Source organism: Vulpes lagopus, chromosome 8 (assembly GCF_018345385.1).
Source record: "Vulpes lagopus strain Blue_001 chromosome 8, ASM1834538v1, whole genome shotgun sequence".
In the NCBI taxonomy this organism is placed as follows: Eukaryota; Metazoa; Chordata; class Mammalia; order Carnivora; family Canidae; genus Vulpes; species Vulpes lagopus.
This window is the reverse complement of record NC_054831.1, coordinates 53,735,702-53,760,227: the sequence shown is the minus strand read 5'-3', so window position 1 is coordinate 53,760,227 and position 24,526 is coordinate 53,735,702. Positions and strand designations below refer to the sequence as shown.

The following is a 24,526-nucleotide window of genomic DNA, read 5'->3' as shown; positions in this document are numbered from 1 at the left end:
AAAATATATGCTTAAAAAAAGGATGAGGGACACTTTTTTAAACATTTTTGTAAAAATCACAGATGGACTGTAAAAATACAGTTTTATTTTTTCAGGAAAGTACAATAAAAGTACTGTCAAGATAAGGGGGAAAGATCACTGGCGATGTATTTCTGTTAGCATCATTTATGACAAACATAGCTGCTAATTAAGGAAGAGAGACACTTCTCTTAGAAAATACATTGCCAGGGATCCCTGGGTGGCGCAGTGGTTTAGCGCCTGCCTTTGACCCAGGGCGCGATCCTGGAGACCCGGGATCGAATCCCACATCGGGCTCCCGGTGCATGGAGCCTGCTTCTCCCTCTGTCTGTGTCTCTGCCTCTCTCTCTCTCTCTGTGTGACTATCATAAATAAATAAATAAAAAAAAAAGAAAATACATTGCCAGTGATCTTTTCCCCCCTTATCTTAATAGTACTTTTATTTGTACTCTGCTGAAAAAACAAAACTCTATATCTTGACAGTCCATCTATGATCATTTTTCCTTAAGTGGGGCCCCAGTCCCTCCCTTCTGTTAAGAAAGAATGAAACTTGACCTATTTCAAATAAGAATGCTCTTTGCATATTATTTGGGCTTTCCAAATAATGTGAAGTATGACACGGAACGTTTAAACCTTATTTTAATTTCTGACTTTCTCATTTTACCAAAGGAGGGGTTTTGTTTTTCCAAGAGACACAAAGTCCCACAGGGGTCAATGGGACAACCCCAGATGCTCCAGGTTTCCCTTGGTAGGTAGTGGGGTGAGATTCACACAGCCCCACACTGGTGCATCAGCAGCCCACCTGTGCTCCATCTGGGAAACTGACCAGAGGACAGAAATGTTAGCAAGACAGCAGTGGTAGAAAGATTGTCCTCCTCCTGCAGTCATTTTCTCAATTCACCTGTTCTCTACATGGCTTATTTCCAATTCCATGTTCACATCAGACTCTTCAAGAGGTAGAGACCGGACTTTGAAGATTTCCCTCATCATTTCTAAAAAGTGGCATTTCTGGCTTCCTCACCTTCGTGCATCTGTCTCTTTTCTGCTCAGGACGTGGGCATGTTGAGTCAGTCATGCATTCTAAGGGGCACCTGGGTCACCTTCCACCCTTGGAATTCTTCATGTACTACCTCACTGAATGCCAAAGGCAGCCCTCACGCAGAGGTGATGCAAACCCCATTTTGTATATGATAACTGGGTCTTAGAAGAGTGTAACCACTAAGAAATTACAGGAAATCCACAGTACACTCCTCCTTTCGGGTAGGCTGGGGTTCAAGGAAATGAACCCAAAGGCTCCTTTCCTTTCTTCATCTCTTCTCACATCCAGAATGCCAAGTTTGAGTCATAAGCAGCACAATACTTCAGCTACAATTGGCTTTTTCCACTGGATTAATAAAATCACTATTTCATAACTGCCTAAATGATTTGGGTTTAAGTTGCCCTTGTTTGGGTACTGCTTTTTTTTCTTAATATTCTATATTTATTCATGAGAGACACAGAGGGAGAGGCAGAGACACAGGCAGAGGGAGAAGCAGGCTCCTTCTGGGGAGCCCGATGCAGGACTTGATCCCAGGACTCAGGGATCACAACCCCAGCCAAAGGCAGATCCTCAACCCCCTGAGCAGCCACCCAGGCATCCCTGTTTAGGTACTTCTTTGAAAAACATTATAAGTCAAATAAATTATTTAGGGGGAAAACTTTTGAAACCTTTTTAAAAGTGTACAAATATTATCCACAGTTACTGAAGCAATCGTATCTGTACTTTCATATTCAGGGGAGGATTCCTTTAAAAAAGGCAAGAAAACCATCCTCTCACTGGGAAATTGGTACATTAGGGCTTAGTTGAACTGCCAGAATGGGGAAGAATGTGCCCCTTACCCTTCGCCAGCCTATAGTGGTCTGCCCCATAGAGGCCCACTCTGGCTTCCATGCCCCCTACAGTTCCCTACACCCACTACCTGCTCCCCATCAGTCAAAGGCTATGTCCCTACTTCCTCTACAGGGACTGGAGGCTCTTACTCAAGATTTCAGCTCCAGAGGGCCCCCAGATTTACTTAAGACTTAGGGACAGAAATGTCTGTCCCCTTTGCAGACTCCTTTTCTGATCTTTGATTTGTCCTCATTTAAAAGACACATGAGCTCACTCCTGTGGCCTGCAAACCAGCCAAGACCAAGATCTGATACAAGTACTAATCAGTGCTCGTCAGGCCTATCTGAAATCTGTGCAGTGCCTGTGATTCTCTGAAATGTGGGGGCATTTTTCAAGGGGAACGGAAAAAGAAAAACTGTAAGATTAAAGGGCACGTGGTTTCGTGTCCCACATTTGACCCAGCCCTGACTGCCGAGAACCTGCAGAGCCCGGTCTAAGCAGGCCAGCCTCTCGGACCAGGCTGAACACAACATGTCAGGCCAGCGTTCCCTGCTGAGAAGAGTGTGGGCCTGGGCAAGAGAAGCAGACATTTCCCCAGGCGGCCTTGGAAGCACACATCATGGTGGCCCCAGGCCAGGCCTTGGGGTTAATAGGCTAACCCAGTGCCACTCACTGGGTTCCCAGCCTCAGACTAAGCAGATGCCTAGGCTCTCAACATCACAGCCCTGCAAATAGCACTTGGACTTGGTGGATGTTAAAAGTGCTGACAGTTGTTGGAATTGCATAGGCAGTAATTTATGTCATGTGTAGGAGCAGACGTTTTGCTCCTCAGCCCCCACCAGTGCACAGCGGTCTCCTTGACTCAGAGGGTCATGGGATCACAGGAGGAGAGAAAGGCGTCCCACCCTCCTCAGCTTGTTGAACACCAACTAGGAAATCTGAAGGGACAGGAATGATGCATTGCAGTTTCAGTGCATGTTATTTTTAAGTTAGCCATCATTTACACTGCATAAGCTAGGGCCGGGTCCAAGTGCCATGTGGGCTAAATTGAAACATTGCTTCTTCCATGTTATCCTACTCACTCTGTAGTCTTTGGAAGTGCCAGATGATGACCCTGCCAACACATCCAGAAGCAAGATTTCAGGTTTTTGGAATGGATGAATTCTTTGAAGGCCATCTTGGGAGGGGGTGGGAGGGACAACATTATAAGAAAGCCAGGATACTATGCAGTTTCTAAAACATTTGGACAAAAATGTGTCCGGTCAGCTAACAATACTAGTGTAGAGAGACAAGGCACATATTGGGAAGCAGGGCACCCCCACCTGGGAACCGAAAATCCCTGCCCCCTGACACACAGTGTGACCTCGGTCAGGGAAATCCTTGGCCTGTGTGTGCACTCTCGCCTCATCTGTCACATTGAGAACAATATCCAGTTTTTTTTGAAACCAGTAGAGCATGAGTGGACTATAAAGTGATTATAGATTCCACAGATTGCTTTTTTCTAAGTCAGGTTTACGTTCCTCAGAGCAGACACCAAGGAAACCATATGGTTATTTGGATTATGTTTTCATTGCTCCGGATACCCAGGAGCTTTGTTTTGAGAGCATCCTCAAAGACTGTAGCACAGTGTTTCCCATAAGCCCAATCATGAGGATGAATTTGACTTTTTGGATTCTCTCAACTCATTTGGGATCAAATCTGATTAAAAAGGTAGATGGCCAAGATGAATTACTACTGGTCTGTGTCAAAGGTGAAGTAAGAGACAGAAGCTGGTTCTGAGACCAGTTTGCAAGAAGAATATGAGGAAGATGATTATCTCTTGTCACAAGATGGTAAATTAGAAATACTTTTCCATTTGGGTGTAAAAGTACTGGCAATACTCACTTTTTAAAAATCTCATTTATAGATACTTTGAAACCTATGAAAGCTCTATGCAAATACTAATTATTTTTTCATGATTTTACTAGGTTATTTTTTTCTTATTAGAACAAAACTGACTCATTCAGAATACTTACAGAAAAGAGAAATCGTTATATAGTCTGAAAACACCTGAAGGCACTGAGAATTTGTTTTTTAAGTATATGAACCAGCCCTGGTGGCTTGCAGAGTACTGTCAAATATCACAGACTATAGAATGTAGGGCTAAATGGAACTTTTAGCCAAATGGGACCTGTCTTAGGATTCTGACTCTATCTAATTGCCAACATGGTTTTTTTTTTTTTTCTCTACCACCAATCATGTGTCTGACACCAGTTGGGATTTCTACAATTCAGCTCAATTCTGACACTGTCTACTTGGAGATGACATCAGATCCCACAGGTTAAGGGTCCCATCCTATAAGAATATCCCGTAACACACACACATACACACACACACACACACACAGATGCCAGAGGTAGGTCCCGGTTGTCTCCTAGACTTTTGACCCTATAGGCTATAGAATGGAAATTCCAACGACTGCCTCCTTTGATTTACTAGAGGATCCTCTAAACTCAAAGGTTTTACTTACTAGATCTCAAGCTTATTATAGAGGGATAAACACAGGAACAGCTAGATGGAAAAGATGCCTAGGGTAAGGTATGGGGAAAGGATGTAGAGCTTCCACACTCTGTGAGCCCCATCCTTTTGGGTATATATGGAAACCTCATTACATAGATATGGTTGACTAGTTAGTCATTGGTCATTGATTCAACCACTAACCACTCTCCCCTCCACAGAAGTCAGGAGATGGGACGGAAAGTCCCCCTCCTCTAATCACAAACCACATGGTTGGTTGGTTCTCCTGGCAACCAGTCCTCATCCTTAAGTGTTTTCCCAAAGTCACCTGATTAATAGAAAGACACCTCTGTTGTTCCCATCACTTAGGAAACTCCAAGGGGTTTAGCAGCTCTAGGCAAGAAGAAGTGATGAAAACCAAGTATATATATTTCTTATTATAAATCACAATATCACAGACTGACATGGTGGTATTGTATCAGTTCTGTAGAATGACTGTGTGAGATTTTATCTGCTGTCACATAGCAGAAAGGAAGGAAAAGAAAGGGAAGAGAAAGGGATAGGTCCAGAGTTTGAAGCTCCTGCTCCATTGGGGGAGTTCTTTTCTTTGTTAATTACTTTCCATTATTGACTAAATGAATAGATAAGGTATGATTGTGCATAAATTTGTAGATGGAAGTAGATTCTTATTTGAGTACTGCAAAGTTTGGTTTTTTATTTGCTTAGAAAAACTTTCTTTAGTGGAGTCAGGAAAATTAGTAGAAGGGACCCAAGAGACCATCGAGTGCAGTTCCCAGTATGACCAACAAGGAAAGGAAGCCCAGTTACTGGACCAGAGTTCATGACCATGCCAGAGCCGATGTGCTGCTTTGCAATATGCCGTTTATGGACTTGTACTAAGATGTTTTAAAAGACCTGGCCTGGGGGGTTAGCAGAGAAGAAAGGAGATGTAATCCCTTTTCCTCTCTAATCTTTACATTATTTGAACATGAGTTCAAATGAATTCAATGATCACTTTGTTTCCTTTTATCTTGCCCACGTTTGTCCAACCGAAATGCCTGAGACTGCCTCATTCATTATAGGAGAGCGAGCCGGAGCAGCCTCACACTCCTGAAAACAGCCTTTCACAGATTGTAGCATCCAGGCAGCTTGGTATCAAGTCACTTCAGAATTGAACTAAAGTAGGTTAGGTAAAAATCTCAATTAATTAGATTCTTTTTTGGTATATGGCTTTCCCCAGGAGGAAAGTTTGAGTAATCATTTTAGAAACGGGTTTGTAGAGAATAGTTTCTGTATTAAGATAGATTGGAGAGACCAAGTGCCTTTGGAGGAAAGGAATAGGGCTTAGAAAGAAAGAAAAATGAAAATCTCAAACATCTTCTTTTGACTTTTCCTGAAAAGTATGCTACTAAGCGATTTTCAGTTTTTTAATGCTTTAAGTTTTCAAATACATTTCTGCTAAGTTTTCTGCGAAGGAGTACTCCATCCAACTATAGTCATTAAATGTTATTTCACAAAGTGACCAGAAGGGGTCATTAGGAGACATTTTTCTCTGGGGATGGTTACCTTTATCTCCTTGTTCTTAGTTCTTAACTCAAGGGCAGGGAAAAAAACAGACATATTCCTCTGGTGGAATGATGATGCATCTCTATCTGGCAGGTTAGATTTCAGCTTTGCGTTACAGTCAACTTTAAAATCCAGGGGTGGGGGGCATCTTAGAAAATGGGATGTTTGTATTAATTTCCAGACATGACTTTTTTAACAAGTGAAACTCAAAAAGATTAAAATGAAGTAGCCATGGTCATGTTTTGGCCAAAGACTGACTAGCCCAAACTATGGTTGTGTTAAAAGGAAGAGTTTGGTGCTGAACTCTTTTGGGTTGGCCCGTTTCTTCCCCCAGATTAGCGCTGTTGAAGAAGAGTGGTGAAGAAGATTGGAAAAATAGACTGAGCAGAAAGCAGGAGTACGGCAAGGCGTCTGTCTCCAGCAGCCTGCACATACAAGAAGCGGAACAGTCCCTCAAGAAGAAGGTAATGTTTTCCGTGTTGGGAAAAATCATTCAACTAACATCATGCTTGCAAGTGCATCAGACAGGCAAGCATGCCCCAACTAATTACCACTCTACAAAGCACTGTCTTGCTAGGGTACACACTGCACATCTATCACATAGCAGCTAAAACCGAGCAAAGGGGAAAGTCTTGAGATGTTATCAAACTGGTAACAGCACTGTATCCCTAATGTATCCACAAGCAAGTTCCTACATTTTAAAGTATGTATTTTTACTTTGGTTTAAAACCTTCCTAAACAAAGTCAGACATTACAGTGTTATTAAAACCTTTATAGTGAAAATCTTTATAGTGAAACCATGAGCAGTTTATAAGTTGCATATAAAATGTGGACTTGAATGTCCTCTGCTGAGATTTCAAACCGAAACATACAAAACAAGGGCGTGCCTGTGATCAGTAATCGTTTTCATGATCCTGAGCTGAGCATATTTTACGATGAGCAGGTGTACCTTTTGTTGAGAATGTATAGCAAAATATGTTACAAGTGTAAATAAAAGTAATACTTTATCGATACTGACAAGCATTTCATCTATGAAAGTATCGACAGGTTGTTAAATTACTAATGTATTGATGACCAGCTCTTGACTAGTCAGTGCACACTTTCGAAGCTGATGATGACTTTCCTATTGCTTGGCCCTACGATTGCAAATGCATGTGCTGGCTGGGGACAAGTGGGCCACCTGTCACACATCCACTGGCTAACTTCTAGGGTCAAAAGTCTTCAAGCAGAAATGAAAAAAAAAAAAAAAAACAACAACAACCAGAAAAATCCACCAGGATGATCACCTACACCTCTCTTAGCATCTGTGGAAGAGAGGAATTATGAATGTGGCCTTCATGCATTCAGAGACTTACATAAAAGGGAGGTGTCCGTATAGGATGGTGAGGTGAGAATTCTGACACCATTTTATATGGCACTTGTGTGTCCTCTTATGTTAAATTGAAACAGCAATTTGAATTTTCTTTTTTGAGACATATATGCTATTAAAGATAATGACCAAAGACATTAAATTGCAGCCATTTGTAAAATTCTCCAATATAGCTGGATATTAAAAGCATGTGTACAAAATCAGGATTTCAAGAATGAGATCTTGAGGTGAAAAAAAAAAACCCAGGTCCCTCAATTTATCCCTGTTGCCCACACACTTTATTTGAAAGAGTCTTGAAATCATTGGTTCAATGATGACTTTAACACTCACCTCTTGTTGGCCATTTTGGAAGATGCAAAGAACCCTGAGTTGCTGACAGTCCCATATGGTCAGGTGAAAATTCAGATACAGATGTCATGCACAAAGCCAGCTAGGTTCCTCAGGAACAGTGAATGGGATAGGCGCCTTATCCCTTAGGAGATGGGGTAGAGAGATCATTTGAGCTAGAGGACGAGATCTGAACTACCTCCCACTTGACTAAGGTTTTCAGAAGGCAGAAGGTGCACAGTGGTTACCGTAGTTGCCCATGGTGGGGGAAGCACTAGGACTCTAAGCCAGCCTGAGGCCCGAGTGTGAAGGTGTGTCTCTGGGCTACTGGACGCTGCAGAAGCCACAGCCACAGTGAACTCGCTCTTCCTCCTCCTCAGTGACCTACTTCACTCCAGCCTGAGACAGTAAGCTCTTTGAAGTTAAAATAAGCCAATCTATTTTAGGTTTTGTAGCAGACATTGGGAGATCTCAAGTTCTGTTGAGGTCAAGTGGTTTTCACATGGACCCTGATAAGCCCTTGGCTTCTTACTTCCCAAGGGCTGGCAGTGTATTTCAGTGACACCTTCACTAGGCTCAGATGTGAGGTGGCTGAAACCTAATCTGTCTTCAGACAGTCCCCCGACAGCCGAGGAGTGCTTGAGAGACGCCACTGCTTGCTGGGTGTCTGAGCGCTGCCCCAGAGAAAGACATTCATACCATGGGGTGCGTGCAGATGGGATCTTGCTGCATGAGCTGGATCTAGACTTGCCAGTGGAGAGCTCTACTAAGGGGAGTAAGCTCTGGAACATTCCACGTTTTCCACCAATGGAAGAAGAGAGCTGGTTATGTAGTCAGGGCATCACTTCTGGCACAGTTTAATTCATTAAAGGCACATAATTGTGGTTGCCAAACATTTTCTGCTTGCCCTCATCCAGCTTTTGTGTGCTATAAGCCCAGCCCCATGAATTGCAGGCTGGAGAAATGCAGAGGAGGCAGGAAACAGAGACAGAATTCTAGATAAATCACGTCCGCAGCCCCTATGAAATTCCTTGCTATCCAATAAAAATGGAATGTGAGCAACATAAGTAATTTTAGATTGTCTAGTAGCCACATTAAAAACAAATGTTAAGGGATCCCTGGGTGGCTCAGCGGTTTAGCGCCTGCCTTTGGCCCAGGGCGTGATCCTGGAGTCCCGGGATCAAGGCCCGCGTCGGGCTCCTGGCATGCAGCCTGCTTCTCCCTCCTCCTGTCTCTCTCTCTCTCTCTCTCTCTCTCTCTTTGTCTATCATAAATAAATAAATAATTTTTTTAAAAAAATCTTTAAAAAAATAAAAATAAAAACAAATGTTAAATGATGCCTTGAAAATCTGTAAGTGTCCTGTTTATATCAAAGAGCTTGTCCCCAAACAAAACAAATTTGTGGTGCTCTAACTGGTGTCTCATTCTGGATCCTCCCTGGTAAGAAAATATCTTTTGTCCCAGGAATAGATTTGGGGAACTAACGTAGAACTTTCTTTTCCCTACAAAGACTAGTCGTGTCTCAAAGAATACTTTTTTTTTTAAAGATTTTTTTTTTTTAAAGATTTTTATTTATTCTTATTCATGAGACACATACAGAGAGAGGCAGAGACACAGGCAGAGGGAGAAACAGGCTCCCTGTGGGGTGCCTCATGCAGGACTCAATCCCAGGACCCCAGGATCACACCCCAAGCCCAAGGCAGATGTTCAACCACTGAGCCACCCAGGTGTCCCTCAAAGAATACCTAACTTAACAGCAGTTCCCTGCTTTGCAAATTTATTCTCCCTGAATCAAGATCAATTATTTGGGACTTCTGAGTACAAACCATTTACGTAGCTGACTCTCTCATTCCCCACAACAACGAGTCTGGGCTCTTTCTCTCTCCTCTCTCCCTCTCTTCCCCTCCCCTTGCCACTCTTCTTTTCTTCTCTCTCCTTTCTCCTGTTCTTGGTTTAGTCCAGGGCAGGGCTAACCTGACTGCAGCATTTTTGCTTCTCTAGCATATATAATTAGTTCCGAAGATGGGAAAGCCATGTGGTTTGTAGATTTGGCTGGGCCCGCGGTGTCTGGAATGTGTGCACTTGAGCATGATGTGAAGACCATTTCCTCCAGGCTAACTCATTCCATCCAAAGAGTGAGAAAAATGGAGCAAAGTTTTCAAACCAGGAGTCTCTCTGTTTAAAACTCAATTGCATTTATTTATTTTTACCAAGTAATTACTTTACATTTCAACCTCATTTTGGCATGTTTGACATCAAGGCATGTAGTAACTCCCATACAGTTTAAGATCATCATCCAGCATACCAGACTTTCTCCAGGAAATAAAATCCCTTTACAGAGTTTGCCATTACAACCCAGCTCTGTGCCTGTGTCATGGATGTGGGTTTGATAGCCAGCTGTGCTCAGTGACATCAGGTCAGTGAATCAAGCTAAGACCTGTGATACCCGCAGAGCATGTTCTTGAAAATCCAACGAAAGCAGATCTGCCAGATTTACCTTCTAATCGTCTGCTGGCACTGACATTCCAAAACACAATTTAGGAGAAAGAAGTCCATTCAAAGAGCTAAGAGCCGAGGGAGAAAAAGACTGATGGTATGACCTCCGAATTCAAGATTATCATCCCACTGATGGGATATGAGTTTACTTGGTGTTTGTGCCACCCAACCATGTGAGCATGTGCATGCATCTGATTGAACCCAGGCACAAGATCCTTGAAAATGACTGTGACACTCTAACCCAACCCTATTCTTCCAGCACTCTGCAATATTTCCTATTTGTTTTAACCTGTAGGAAGAAGGAGGATTTGCAGATGATAGTGCCATTTCTAATCTGCTTTGGGTAAGCCTGACTCTAACATAGGTGTCCTCTAGATTACAGCCACACTTCTACCGAGCCATGTGTAATTCTCATCAGTGGTGGTTCCCTTTTAAGCTCTTGCTGTTTGGTTTCTTACCTGGAGGTCAGATGCCACCTCTACGCAGAGAAGAGAACTATCCTGCTTCTTTAATTTTTTTTAAATCATATAATGATGAACTTTAAAGACTTTAAATGAAAGATTTTATGTTGAATGCTGAAACTGTTGATAAAAGTCACGGTTCCCCTCTCTGTAACTGAATATCATAGAAATTGCAGTAATCTTGTCATTAACTCATGTAATTACTACATAGAACTGACTCAGGTATATTTACTGTGCTTGTGTGGATTTCTGTTAGCACTCTAAGAAAACAAACAAATAGGAAGGACTGTCTCAAATAGAGAACTGAAATTGCAATGAGAAAATTAACATTCTGGTTGAGAAATCCTGTATTTGTCTCTACTCCTCCCCACCCAGCTCTGATAAACCTTCTCTTTTCACCTCTAATCCTCTTGCTTTGCTCTATAGGAACCTGTATATGCTTCTACTTATTCTCCTGCTATACCTGCTGCCCATAAACACCTGTCTTTTGTATCTATTAATCAGGTGAGGAAATGCCTACACATTTTAAGCCTCATTGCAATTTCTGAGCAGTAGGGAAGAACTTGTTTCCTTTGGGGAAATAACTCCTTTGCTGCATTTCAATGTGTGTGTGTGTGTGTGTGTGTGTGTGTGTGTGTGTGATCAGTTTTTCATATATTTAGAGTCAGTCACACACATTCCATCCTTGGATCAGACTTTGAGGTAGACTTGATGGCATTAATTCACCTTGTAATCATGAAACTGGGTCTAGAGGAAAATTTCCCCCTTTAATGTCCAAGCTTTATATCCCAAGGGAAGTCGAAGCCCAAGGATACACCAGAGTTCCTGCCCCCGCTCAGGGACAGTGCTACCTTGCTTAGCTCGATGAAGGAAGATGTGGTAGAGATAGATGGGTGTGGATTGGTTGGAGAGGAAGATACAGCAAGGAAGAGACCATTCAGACAGGAGCTTGCAGTGATTTTCTGGGATGAGAAACCACAGACCCCCTGCCCCTTAGTCTCTGTCTTCACTGTACCTCACCTGAACCCCAGCCCAGAGAGGGAGACCCGGCTTGGGCTGAATAATTCAGTTGGTGCATACATAATACATGATCATATTTAAAGCTCAAAGTACCAGTGATTGTTTTTTACTCCCCTTGGAATGTCCCCGGTGTCAAAATAGCTATGAGAAGTGCCTATATCCAATTCATCATAAGTCCCAAATTCTAGCCTCCCTCCAGCTGAGGGACCTTAACCTAGTCATTTCCCTCTGAGCGCCTCTATCTCCTCAGCAGAGCTGGGACTTTGTTACCTCCAAGGTGATCTCTAACTAAAGATGTCATGACTATACTGTTCCTTTAGGACTAGGTGGTGACCAAACAAGTCTTTGAGTAAGAGGTACTGAGACCTCATTTCAAATATGAAATTGACAGAGTGCTGTCATAGAGAGCAGAGAGAGCACCCCCTCCTACTTCATCTATATCTTCACCGTGGAAACTCACTGCATTTCTCCCTAAGGCAGCCTCTCCCCTCACTTGCCTGGGGTCCTCTGAAGCCCAGCCCTACCCAGACAGCAGTAGCCACCCTCAAAAACAGGCTGAAATCTGGAGCGCACTTGCTATTCTATTGCCAAGGGGGTTGGGGTCGGGGGTGAATGGGTTGTTTCTTCTAAATAAGTCCTATTAAACTTGAAAACACAAGATCTATTATTGAAGTATTTAAATAAAAATTATATTTATTATATAGACACATATATACATACTTTTAATAAGCTTTATTTTTTTTTTAAGGAGTTTTTGATTCACAGCAAAATTGAGCCAAAAGTATGGAGATTTCCCATATACCTTCTGGCCCCCTCCCACACACATATTTAGCCTTCCCCTACTACCAACATCCCACACCAGAGCGGTCCATTTCTTAAACTTGTTGGGGTCACTCATGATGCACATTCTCCAGATTTTGACAAATGTGTAATGATATGTATCCATCCTTATAGTATCATATAGACTAGTCTAACTGCCCTAAAAACCTATGCACCCCATCTATTTATACCTCCCTCCCTCTCTCTAATCCTTGGCAATTTCTTTACTGTTTCGATGGTTTTGTCTTTTCCAAAATGTCATATAGCTGGAATCCTGTAGCATGTACCCTTTTCAGATTGGCTTCTTTCACTGTGTCATACGTACTTAAGGATCCTCTTTGTCTTTTCATGACTTGACAGTTTTCTTTTTAGTGCTGAATAATATTCTCTCTCCAGATTATATCAACCACAGTTTTTGTTTGTTTTAAAAATATGAAACACTTTATGAATTTGTGTGTCATTCTTGTGCAAGAGGCCATGCTAATCTCTGTATCATTCCAATTTTAGTATACGTGCTGCTGAAGCAAGCATGTACCACAGTTTATTTATCCATTTGCTTACTGAAGGGCATCTTGGTTGCTTCCAAGTTTTGGTAATTATAAAAAAAGCTGCTATAAATATCCGTATGCAGGTTTTTGTGTATACATTTTCAACTCATTTGGGTATCAAGGAGCATATGTTAAGAGTATGTGCAGTTTTGTCAGAAACTGCCAAACTGTCTTGCAAGGTGACTGTACCAAAGTGCATTCCCACCAGCAAAAAAAATAAGAGTGCCTGTTGCTGCACATCCTCACCAGCATTTGGTGTTGTCGGTGTTCTGGATTTTGGCTGTTCTAATGGGTGTATGGTGGTACCTCATTGTTGTCTGAATTTGCAGTTCCCTAATGACAAGTGATATGGAACACCTGTTTATGTGCTTATTTGCCACACATATGTCTTCTCTGGTGAGATGTCTGTTCAGATCTTCGTCCATTTTTTTAATTGGTTGTTTTCTAATTGTCTTAAGAGTTCTTTGTACATTTTGGATAACATTTCTTTATCAGATGTGTCTTTTGCAAATATTTTCTCTCGGTCTGTGGCTTGACTTCTCATTCTCTTGACAGTGTATTCATAGAGCAAAGGCTTTCCTATTTCAATGAATTTCAATTTATCAGTTCTTTCTTTCATTAGTGATTTATCTAAAAAGTCATCACTGAATTCTGGGTAACCTAGGTTTCTCTTCTATGCTATCTGCTATAAACTTGTCATTTTATATTTGGATTTATGATCCACCTTGAGTTACTTTTTGTGAAAGGTGTAAAGTCTGTGTCTAGATTCTTTTTTTTTTTTTTTCTTGGCAGTGGATATCTAGTTGTTCCAGCACAATCTGTTGAAAAGGCTGTCTTATGTTCATTGTATTGCCGTGGATCTTTCAAAGTTAGTTGAGTATATTTCTGGGCTCCCAATTTTGTTCTCTTGATCTATTTATATGATTTTTCCACTAATACCACACTTTCTTTATTGTAGCTTGACTGTAGCTTCATAGTAAGTCTTATAGTCGGATAGTGTCAGTCCTCCAACTTCGGTCTTCTCCTTCAATATTGTTTTGGCTATTCTAGGTCTTTTCCCCTCTCCATATAAACGTTAGAATCAGCTCATCAGTATCCACAAAGTAACTTGCTGAGATTTTAATTGAAATGTCACTAAGTCTGTAGATCACATTGGAAAGAACTGGCATCTTGACAGTATTGCAGCTTCCAATCCATGAACATGGAATATCTCTTCACACATTTTTAAATTTAAAGAAAAACTTAAAGGTAGTTTATGATTAACTGCTTCAAAATTAAAGTAGCTTTAAAATTCTATATTTTTATATCTTGACAACTTTCCCAGATATCTTATGTACTAGCCTTTTTAGCACTAACTTGTCGGTGTTCTCGGAGACTCCTTACCTCCTGCAGTCCTGGTATCCATGTTCGCTAATGCAGAGGCTCAGGAAAGAAAACAGAGCATTACAACAGGACATATGTTCTGTTGAAATGGACTGTTTGTCTCTTTGTTGGGCTTTAACATGCATTTCCTTCTTCCCCACGTGCCTCATGACTCTTCCAGAGTAAGATTTCCCTGTATTCCCCTCCCTTCATCTTAATTGCTAGTAGATGGTGGCAGGACCAGATTATGGTTAGTTTGAGGGCTAAGCCTAGTTAAGATCTTTCTTCATGTTTTCTTCAGGCCATCTAAGGCTGTGTGCACTGACAAGGGAGTGAAGTCACTGAAGGATGAGGCAAAGCCACATTTCTTTAACAGTATACAGAATTCTAAATGGCGGTAGCATTTTTGAAAAGCAGAAATAAAGTGACTGACTTGTCACTTTATTTCTACTACTTAATCTATGCTCTTACAATTTCTTTAGCTTAAGTAGACATGAATAAAATAAAAATTTTAAAGCCAGATCACAGTATTCTCTATCCATGAAGCTCTCCAGTTGTGGAAGAATTTTACCCTTAAATCTGTACTAATCCTAGCGAAGCATGTTAGATTTGCTCTCTCTTCTCATATCACCTCTCTGTGTCAGCAACATGTGGGAGGATTTGCAGTATGCATTCTCAGTGGGTAGACAGAAGCAAACCCATCAGTGACAATGCAGGAACCTGAAAACACTCTGCGGATTGATCTGTGGCCTAACTTCATACTGTGTCCTACCAAGTCTCTCTCCATCCCTAAGACCTGCCTTTCTTCCCAGCTATTTCACTGCCTTATACACACACACATACATACACACACGCTTATTCCTTCCCCTTGCTGTCTCCATTTCTCCATACCACATTCATGGGATCAGCATTTGAAACAGATGGGGTAGGACTTCTTCATTTCCTGTCCCAACTTCCTTACTATTCCAGTCAATCTTAAACATCATTAGCTAATGCTGGACAAGCCTGGAAAATGGCATGATACTTACTATGATATATACTACATCCTTCTCTAAACAAGGAAAGAAAAACTAAGAAGGGAAAAACAAGACAATAATGAAATTTAAAGCTAAAAAAAAGTCAGTGGGCAAACTTGTATCTTGTTCTCACATTTTGAGTTCAGAAATTAAATAGCAGCTTGTGAGAAATTGTATTAATCTTTTCAGTGGATAAATAAGCTGCATATTTCTCACCCCAGTGTAGAGCCACCCGAAGTCAGATAAAGGAGTTAGAGGCCCTAAACCAAGTTCACTAAGTTGTCAAGTTAGGATAGAGAAGCAAAAACTTGCATGTTTGATAGTATGCTTGAGAGGGGAGTAAAAAAATATTCCTTGACAAACATCAGGCAGACTACTGGAAGCTTTCAAGCCTGTAACAGCTGTATCATTCCTGGGCTCACAGCTTCGACGTCCTTGCAGGAGCTCCAGGGGAATCTGAGTGCTTTGGGAAATGGAGTTGTGGATTTAGGGATGCCATTTTTTTGATTCATGAACCACACCCCACCACCACACCCAGGACTTTGAAGATATATTACCAAGCTCACCAGAACTAGGGGTGTCTGAGATTTTTGGAGAAGCAAGCTTCCTTGGCACTTCATAATGTTTTTATCAAAATATTTTAAGCTAAGTGCTGTATTGATTGGATTAAAATTCACTCCTGAAACTTCATTTTAAAAAGAAAATGTATTATCTTTTTTTGAATTTTGATGAGGTCTTCCTGGCAAGTCAACCTCAGAGTTTATTTAATAAGGGAATATGATTCAGAGTTACTTGGAATTAGGGTCATCTCACCAATCATGAGTGGGAAGGTAAAGTAAAAGGGTTTTTAACTTTGGAATAATATTTTAATTTGATAAAATGTAAAACTTATTAAAAAAAAGTGCCGTGATAGGGCTCTCTCATATACCCTTTACCAGAGCCACTGACCGTTGGTGTTCTGTGGCCACCCGGCTGCTGTCTCCTCTTCCCTCAACCCTGTCCCCTCCCCTATTGCTCTCCCCCTCCCCACTCCTGTCTTATGTACTTGTATATGATATGTAGAGTTGGGGCTCCCCTCTAACAGAACACCATAGGCTGAATGGCTTATAAACAACAGAAATTGGCTTCTCACAATGCTGGAGGCTGAAAGTTCAAGACCAAGGCACCAGGAGATTCTGTGTCTTGTGAGAGCCTGCTTGCTGTTTTTAGAGGACCATCTGCTTACCGCATCCTTACATGGTGCGAGGAGCAGGGGAGTTCTCTGGGGTGTCCTTTATGAGGGCGTTCCTCCTCTTTAGGAGGGCTCCACCTTCCTGACTTAACACCTCCCAAAGGCCTCACCTCCTCATACATCACACTGGGGATTAAGTTTCAACATAATGAAATTTGGGGCCTGCAAACATTCAGTCTAGCTCACTTCCGTAAGCACGATACAGTCATCAAGATGAGGAAATGTAACATTGATGCAATGTCTCAAGCACAGTCCATTTCCAGCTGTGTTAGTCCCCCTCCCCTCCTACAAGCTATGTCTCATTTAGCTCCCGCCCCACCCCATCTAGGATTCAGGCCAGGGTTGGGCCTTGCCTTCAGTTGCCATGTCTCTTCAGGAAAAAAGGTTTTAACCTAATTTAAATTTTTTTTAAAGATTTTATTTATTTATTCATAGAGACACAGAGAGAGAGAGAGGCAGAGACACAGGCAGAGGGAGAAGCAGGCTCCACCCAGGGAGCCTGACTTGGGACTCGATCCCCGGTCTCCAGGATCACACCCCAGGCTGCAGGTGGCGCCAAACCGCTGTGCCACCGGGGCTGCCCCCTAATTTAAATTATTACCAAAGATCTCAAAATCTGTTCTGGCTGCAATTACTCTGTAGAATTCTGTAAAAGATTCACGAACTAGATGATGGAGAAGTCCATGCTCATAGCTTAAAACCCAAATGTGGTCAGGGCAGATGTGGGAAGGAGAGGAGGAGCTCTCTTCTGTATCACCCTCCATCATCCCAGTGCTTTCAGAAGATAAACTTTGCTTATCTCTACTTTCTTGCTGAATGAATGTAGAAGGTTTTTTTCTGTTGGTCAGTTACAGGAAGTCAATTGGATAGACAGTGGGGAGGAACAGAATCAGAGGTGCTTCCCTCAGGGTTCTCCTGGATTTCTGACTGTTGTCAGTGGAAGGTCTATGATCACCTTGATCTCTATTGCTTCTTATCCAAAGAAAAACTGAACTAGGGAGGTGGAGCTTGGGCACCTGCCAGAAGAGGTTAAGGTGAGCTCACCAGTAGTTTGAAAGCAAAGCCCCAGCAGGAATGGCCCACCTCAGGTCTGAGAAAGGGCTCAGGTTAAAGCCAAAGCACAAAGCCAGGAGTCCACACTAGCTTCAGAGCCCTGGTCATCAGGGCAACCTTGGGGTGGACAGCCAAGCACATGAGGGAAGCTCCTTCTCCTCGGGGCAGAGGCTCTTCCTCTCTTCCTTCCTTACCACTCACTCCTGTGGCACCTGCCACTTGATAAATTTTAATTCTATCAAAATTAAAAATTACCAAAAAATGTAAAAACTCTTTTAATTTCTACCCTCATGATTTGTGCCTCATTTGACCCTAACTCCAAGTAATTCTGAGAGGGGTTTGGTGATGAGAGGAGAGACAGAGCGGAAGAGGAGGGGAAGCAAATGCTGTCCTACCAGCATTTAGGACCTCCCGCCCTGGTGTCGTCCTGCCGCCGGTCATCCACACTGTGTCCCTGGCACACTGCTTCCTCTGCACTGGCCCTGAGCACCCCCAGCACTCAGTCCTCTGCCTCCTGCTCCTCCTACTCTCACTTAGCTCATCCCCTTTCCCAGTCCTGTCCACCTCCCCCCTTCTCCCGGCCTCTCTCAGTCCCCTAAACCTCTTTCTCCCAAGTCAAATGAGTCCACCAAGGCCTTAGAAACTGAAGATGCAGGTATCTCTAGAACCCCAATTAGAAGCTTTCAAAAGCAGTCTTTAGGTGGCAATGTTATTCTGTATGTAGGTTATGTCTACAGCACAATTCATCCTCGGTGTCAGACCCACTGTGACCCAGAAGTCTCTTTTGGGGGCTGACCTGCTTCCAATGGCCCATGTCACAGAGCTGTCTAGGAGAAAGCGTGCAGAATTCCAGAAAACCTTCCTGTAGCACACCTTATTCCCACTCAGCTTTCTCTCTTTTATAATTCACCATGGTCCTCGTACACTGAAGTGGGTAATATTTTTCTGGATTGATCATAACTTTGTGAGAATATATGGATAAAATTTCCTAATCAAGGTGGTTTTTAGCTAGCTAGGTTAAACTGAGCAGCTTTAAAACTCATGGCATGGAGAGAGTCTCTAGTTTTGTTCATTATTTACAGGGTATCATTCGTTTGGGGGTCCTGGTATTCCAAACGAATGAGTGGGAACAAAATCAAAAGTCTTAACCTAAAGTTTCAGTGTTGTTGATGGTGATTTCTAGCCCAAGCTGGAAGTAAGGACGCCAAGCCTATTTCAGCTAGGGCAGTTACTGACACTTTGGGGACAATGTAGTGCTCCTGCCTGTTTGCCTGCTCTTCAGCTCACAAAATGCCACCTGCTGAAATTCACGTCTTTGTCCTTTCCCTGTCCCATTTTGTTCCTGGTACACTTTATAAACAGCGGGTCACAGAAAGTCGAGAGAGCCAGATGACTATCGAAGAGAGGAAGCATCTCATCACTGTGAGAGAAGAAGCTTGGAAGACAAAAGGCAAAGGAGCGGCCAACGACTCCACCCAGTTTACGGTGGCTGGCAGAATGGTGAAGAAAGGTCAGCCATGTACCTGGGGGGGTGGGCATACCTGTGTGTGGAGGTGTGCATGCGGGGGGAGAGGCGGGGCACACTCCATTGCCCACAGACGAGAGGGTGGCGTGTGACAATAACCCAGTAAAATAAATCAAGCCATGGTCTTGTTTTAGTTTTTACTTTTTTTTTTTTTTTTTTTTTAAGATTTATTTATTTAGTCGAGAGAGACAGGCAGAGGGAGAAGCAGGCTCCATGCAGGGAGCCCAATGTGGGACTCGATCCCGGGTCTCCAGGATCACTCACTGGGCTGAAGGCAGCGCTAAACTGCTGAGCCACCCGGGCGTCCCTAGTTTTTACTCTTAATTGAAGTCGTGTAAACCTTTTTGGGGTAGGTTTTGTGAGTTATTCCTACTGAAAACTTTTTCTTCCTAGATAGTGTCCTCTTCATGTAAGAAGCAAAATACAATTAGTCACATTTCAAAATTTAGCCATTTGGAATTTGAGTACAGATTTCAAAAGCAATTGCAAGTCTTCTAACAAATCTTAGTCCTTTCCCATAATTGCTTTTAGATTATTTTCATTTTCTTGACATCTGACAATCAGCTAACCCAAATAAGCCTTTGTCAATTAAAAGAGTTTATGTCTTCTCTTTTTTAGAGTAATTCCTAGGTCCCTTTCCATCAAACTAGAATTCTCTGGCTTTCAAAGCCCTATTTCCAGATAGGTCTTAATAGATGCCTACAAGATGCGTCTATTAAGAATGATGTATGTCATTCTGAGGAAGTGGGTTTCCCTGCAGACGGTCGTTTCTTTGCCACTGAGCTCTTAGCACTGATTTGCAGCCAGTATTGAAAGATTTAGAAATTGACTAACACCTCACATGGTCAGTGAAGTCACTTTATGGTCAGTAAAGCTGTGAGGCTTCATATCTGGCAGGAAATGGTTAAAATCTGGGGTCCCTTCATCACTTATATGCATTTACCTTCATTTTCTAAGGTCTTATTTTAAAAATAACTTCCTGACTTAGTGATAAAAGTGCTCACACACACTTAGAGCTAATGTACATTGTCATCAGCTTTCTCAATTCATACTTCCCTGGAAACCTTTTGGGATCCTCACTTATAAATAGTGCCTAACTCATTGTAGGCTCATAATAAATATTTGCCGAAGAAAAGGAGGAGAAACCCTGGATTATGATTAACTCAAATCTTGGTGGAAGAAAGCAGAGGATAATTTGCTTCTGCCTAATAAGGTGGTATTTGCATAGTTTCTTCATCGGATCACAGACCTCTATACTTGTGTTAAACTACTTTGGCCTGAGCCCCATCCCTGTGTTAACAAAAGCAGACCCAGAGGTCCATGCTGGTTAAGAACTCAAGCAGGAGCTTGAACCAGAGTCCATGTCTTCCAACTTTTAGCCTGGACCTTTATCCTGATAACCTTTTACTTTGGTTTCTTTCTTCCTCTACCATCTTAAAAATGACCATTTATTTGTAAGCAGGCCCTTATTACCAAACACACTGTCCCTGTCCACAGTGATGTCAGAAGTGGATTTGCTCTTCTGCCAGTTTGGAGAGCAAGGTTAGAGAAGTTCTTATCCCTTTAGGGCAGGAGTTGGCTTTTATATTTCTTGAATAGATCCAGGATCTTTATTTAACAGGTGCTGTTATGGCTTGCTCAGGAAGTAATTTTCTTCTACTTTTAATCTCATGAAAAACCTGCATCCTGTTTCTCTAATACTTTTTACCACCTGCTGAGCTACATGTTTCACTTGAATCACCAGTTCTTTCTGATTTGCAGTAATAGGGCATCCAGTGTGCTGTACTCACACACAGCAGAGTAAAATAACCCCTCTGCTACAGCCACAGACTTTGCGAACAGCCCATCAGGTTGCTACATATCTACGAGTTGGCAAGAAGTGTGCTATATACCCTGATTTTTTAAAGATTTTATTTATTTATTCATGAGAGGCACAGAGAGAGAGAGGGGCAGAGACACAGGCAGAGGGAGAAGCAGGCTCCATGCAGGGAACCCGATGTGGGACTTGATCCCAGGACCCCAGGATTACTACCTGAGCCAAAGGCAGATGCTCAACCGCTGAGACACCCAGGTGCTCCTCTACCCCAATTTTCATTCTCTCACTCCAGAAGACTGTTCTCCACGAGCCTCATTAAGACTTTTTGATATCCCTAGACTGTACCTGACAATTAGTATTCTACAAGGTTCCCGTGGTATCCTATGATTCTCTTGAAAGTGTTCAAAATATGCCTTTGAATGAGAGAGCTATGAAAATGTTTCTAAAAAGAGTAGGTGACTGGTTACTGCATGTAGCATATACTGAAAAGAGGTATGGAGAATGCTTTGTTCAACAGAGTCGTGTAATTAAAATTTATATGCCCTCATCCATTAGGGAAAAACCCTTGCCTGGAGTTGGGAAAGAGATGTCCCACCGCTGGGAGCCCTGGCGCAGGCAGGAGGTGCCCCAATGGTCAAGGGGGCCAGATTTCCAGAGTTGGGCCTGTTTATTAGCTTCAGAGTTAATGACCTCAGTGCTTTTGAACTCTTCTGCTGTCTCTTGTGCATCCTTTTAGTAGGTGATGATTTACCGCACCTGTACTGCCTGTGATACCAAATTTTACTTTATTATCTTTCAAGAAAGTTTGGTTTCTCACTGATATAAACCTTTTGCGAGTTTGGTCATTGAAAAACATATTTTAATTTTTATAGACATCATCAAGCAAATATATGTACATCTTAAGAAATACTTCTAGAATAACATCTAACGCTGAAGTTTTAAACCACATTTCAATATTTTTCTTTAAAAATATTATGCTATTACACATCCTTCTCCCACTAATAGGAGGAGGGAGCAGAGCAATTCATTCATTTATTTTTCCTAATAACTGATAGTTACATATTCTCTAGATGATGCTTAAAGGGGCAATGTCATCTATTTCACATTTATTACAAATGAATACAAAGAACAGTAACGTCTCATTTTGTTCTTTGTAAACGCACTAATTACTTTCCTTTGCAAGCCCTCCTACTTAGGTGAGGGGAAAAGTACTCATCTTTATCTTTATTAAGGTTTCTTGTACCAACCAGATACCCTCTCTGTGCTGGGATCCTTTTCTTTCATATGTCCTTAGAAGATTCCCCACTCTGCTTCTTCATCGATACATGTGAAAGCATGTTGCCAATTCCCAGCCACACCTAAGATGATACTGACCCTTCAGCAATCATAAATCACTTTAAATATATCCACTTCTGTGTCTTTTTTTTAAAAGATTAGCCCTCCTTGAGTTATTGCTCAATAAAATCACACTCAGAGTGGTGCCCCCAAAGGCCAGGCTGCCCCAACTTCATCTCAGCCTGCTGAGAAGTCCAGTGCCAGGTGTCACCTGCCAGCTAGTGTGATATGATCCATTCTCCTCCTCCTCCGTGGGATGTGGTGCAAATATACTTTTTCTTAAACTACTTCCACCACCCTGAAGGGCTTTCAGGGCTCCCAAGTCCCATCTGCTCAAGTACATTCTGATGCTTCACGTGCTCTTCTATTCCATTTACATGTTATGGGCATGTTCTCTCACCTGTCTTTATTGTTCATTTTGGAATGACAGCTTCTCCACTCCTGTAGTCCTTACAAACTATAACACTATACTTACATTTGCAATTGTCCTACATAGTCATGATATCTGCAAATGTATGTGTGCAAATGCATGCATGTGTGTAAATTCTGTAAGTTGTAAAATCTACAGTGGGACTAACGGAGATCCACCAGGGTCCTGGAAATTTCCAGAAAAGATCCTGAGATACTAAATAGCTTCTTTGATGTTTTGCAGGTTTGGCATCACCCACCGCCATAACTCCAGTAGCGTCTCCTATTTGCAGTAAAACGAGGGGCACCACACCAGTTTCTAAACCCTTGGAAGGTAAGTCATCAAGGCACTTGATACGCCAATGGGTGTGAGACCAGAAGAGTCCCCATGGCACTCTCTCATGGATGATTTCTGCCTGCCTAGATATTGAAGCCAGACCAGACATGCAGTTGGAATCGGACCTGAAGTTGGACAGGCTGGAAACCTTTCTAAGAAGGCTGAATAACAAAGGTACATGTCAGAAGCCAGAGAGAAGCTTTGGTTTTTGTGCTTGTAGCACACTGGGATTCATATTTCAGTGAGTAGCTAAGGAAACCTAAAAAAATAAAAAGCAAAACCCTGCTTCTCTCTCAAAATCTCTAAATCACAATTCTGATTCCTTTTCCTCCTCAGCTAAATTGTCTTCTTTCTATTTGACTTCACTAATTCATAGTGAAAGCATTATCTTTATTATCGTTTTAAAAGGGAAGTCAGGAATGATTGGATTACCTAGGTCTGAATCACTTCATCCTGTACTCGATTGGGGACCTCCAGAAAGATTATTCCTGAGTGTCAGTCCTTGGGATGTCACCTAATCAGGACTGGGAACACAATAATTTTGCTTTAATACTTGAAAGCAGATATTACACAAAATCGACATGATCTTGGGCCTGATGAAATTTAAATCGTATATGTCAGTTTCTAGTAAAGTAGCAGATGACCTATCATAAATGATTTCTGAATAAATGTTGAAATTCTTGTTTTAGTACAAAAGTCTATGAAGTATACAAAGTTAAAGGAATAATATTCAGAACTAGTGTCATCTCTTAATAAACATGTACAGTATTTGAGCGGTGCCTAGGTGGCTCAGTCAATTGAGCCACCAAATCCTGATTGCAGCTCAGGTCATCGTCTCAGGGTTGTGAGATCAAGCCCCACATCGGGCTCTGTTCTGGGTGCAGAGTCTGCTTGAGGATGCTCTCCCTCTCCTTCTGCCCCTTTCCTCATTTGTGCTCTCTCTGTGTCTCTCTAAAGATAAATAAATCTTTAAAAAAAATATGTCCAGTACTTGAAACTGAACACTAAGCACTGAGAGTCGCTACTGTTGACAATGACTTCCCAATAGGTCAGAAATCATATAGACAACCACTTTATACCAGAAACATGAAAGTTTAATGTAATAACTAAACTGACAAGGCAAGGAATTCAAACAATTCAAAGCTTATTACATAGATGTTATGGTGATCTAGCTCAGGGGGTCAGTAAACTAATCCAGCTCTCCACCTGTTTTTGTTAATGAAGTTATTTTGGAACAGAGTCAAGCTCATTTGTTAGTGAATTGTGAAGAGTCCATTTGCACTGCAGCAGAGTTGACGGCTTGCAACACAGGCCATAGAGCTTCCCTTGCACAGCCTCAAATGTTTACTATGTGACCCTTTCCAGAAAAAGTTTTTGCCAATTCCTGATCTGGAATGAGGCTGAGGCCATTTTTTCCTGTAGTAGCAAAAGGAACAAGTTCAGAAATACTCAG

The 24,526-nt window shown here is 42.0% G+C and overlaps 1 protein-coding gene and 1 pseudogene across 17 annotated transcripts in view; one reads left to right on the top strand and one right to left on the bottom strand.

Annotated features, from left to right (window-relative positions):
* Positions 1-24,526, top strand: part of SVIL (supervillin) — a 230,818-nt gene that overhangs the window by 176,094 nt on the left and 30,198 nt on the right. For 11 of the 17 annotated variants that reach the window (XM_041766406.1, XM_041766407.1, XM_041766420.1 and 8 more), the window contains 6 exons: positions 6,285-6,414; positions 10,438-10,485; positions 11,030-11,107; positions 19,015-19,162; positions 22,981-23,070; positions 23,161-23,247. In XM_041766406.1, the coding sequence (XP_041622340.1) occupies positions 6,285-6,414; positions 10,438-10,485; positions 11,030-11,107; positions 19,015-19,162; positions 22,981-23,070; positions 23,161-23,247 (581 nt within the window). The remainder of the gene's footprint in view (positions 1-6,284; positions 6,415-10,437; positions 10,486-11,029; positions 11,108-19,014; positions 19,163-22,980; positions 23,071-23,160; positions 23,248-24,526) is intronic. The other 6 variants (XM_041766422.1, XM_041766421.1, XM_041766419.1 and 3 more) reach the window with 2 other exon arrangements.
* On the bottom strand, positions 12,869-12,969 carry LOC121498307 (annotated as a pseudogene).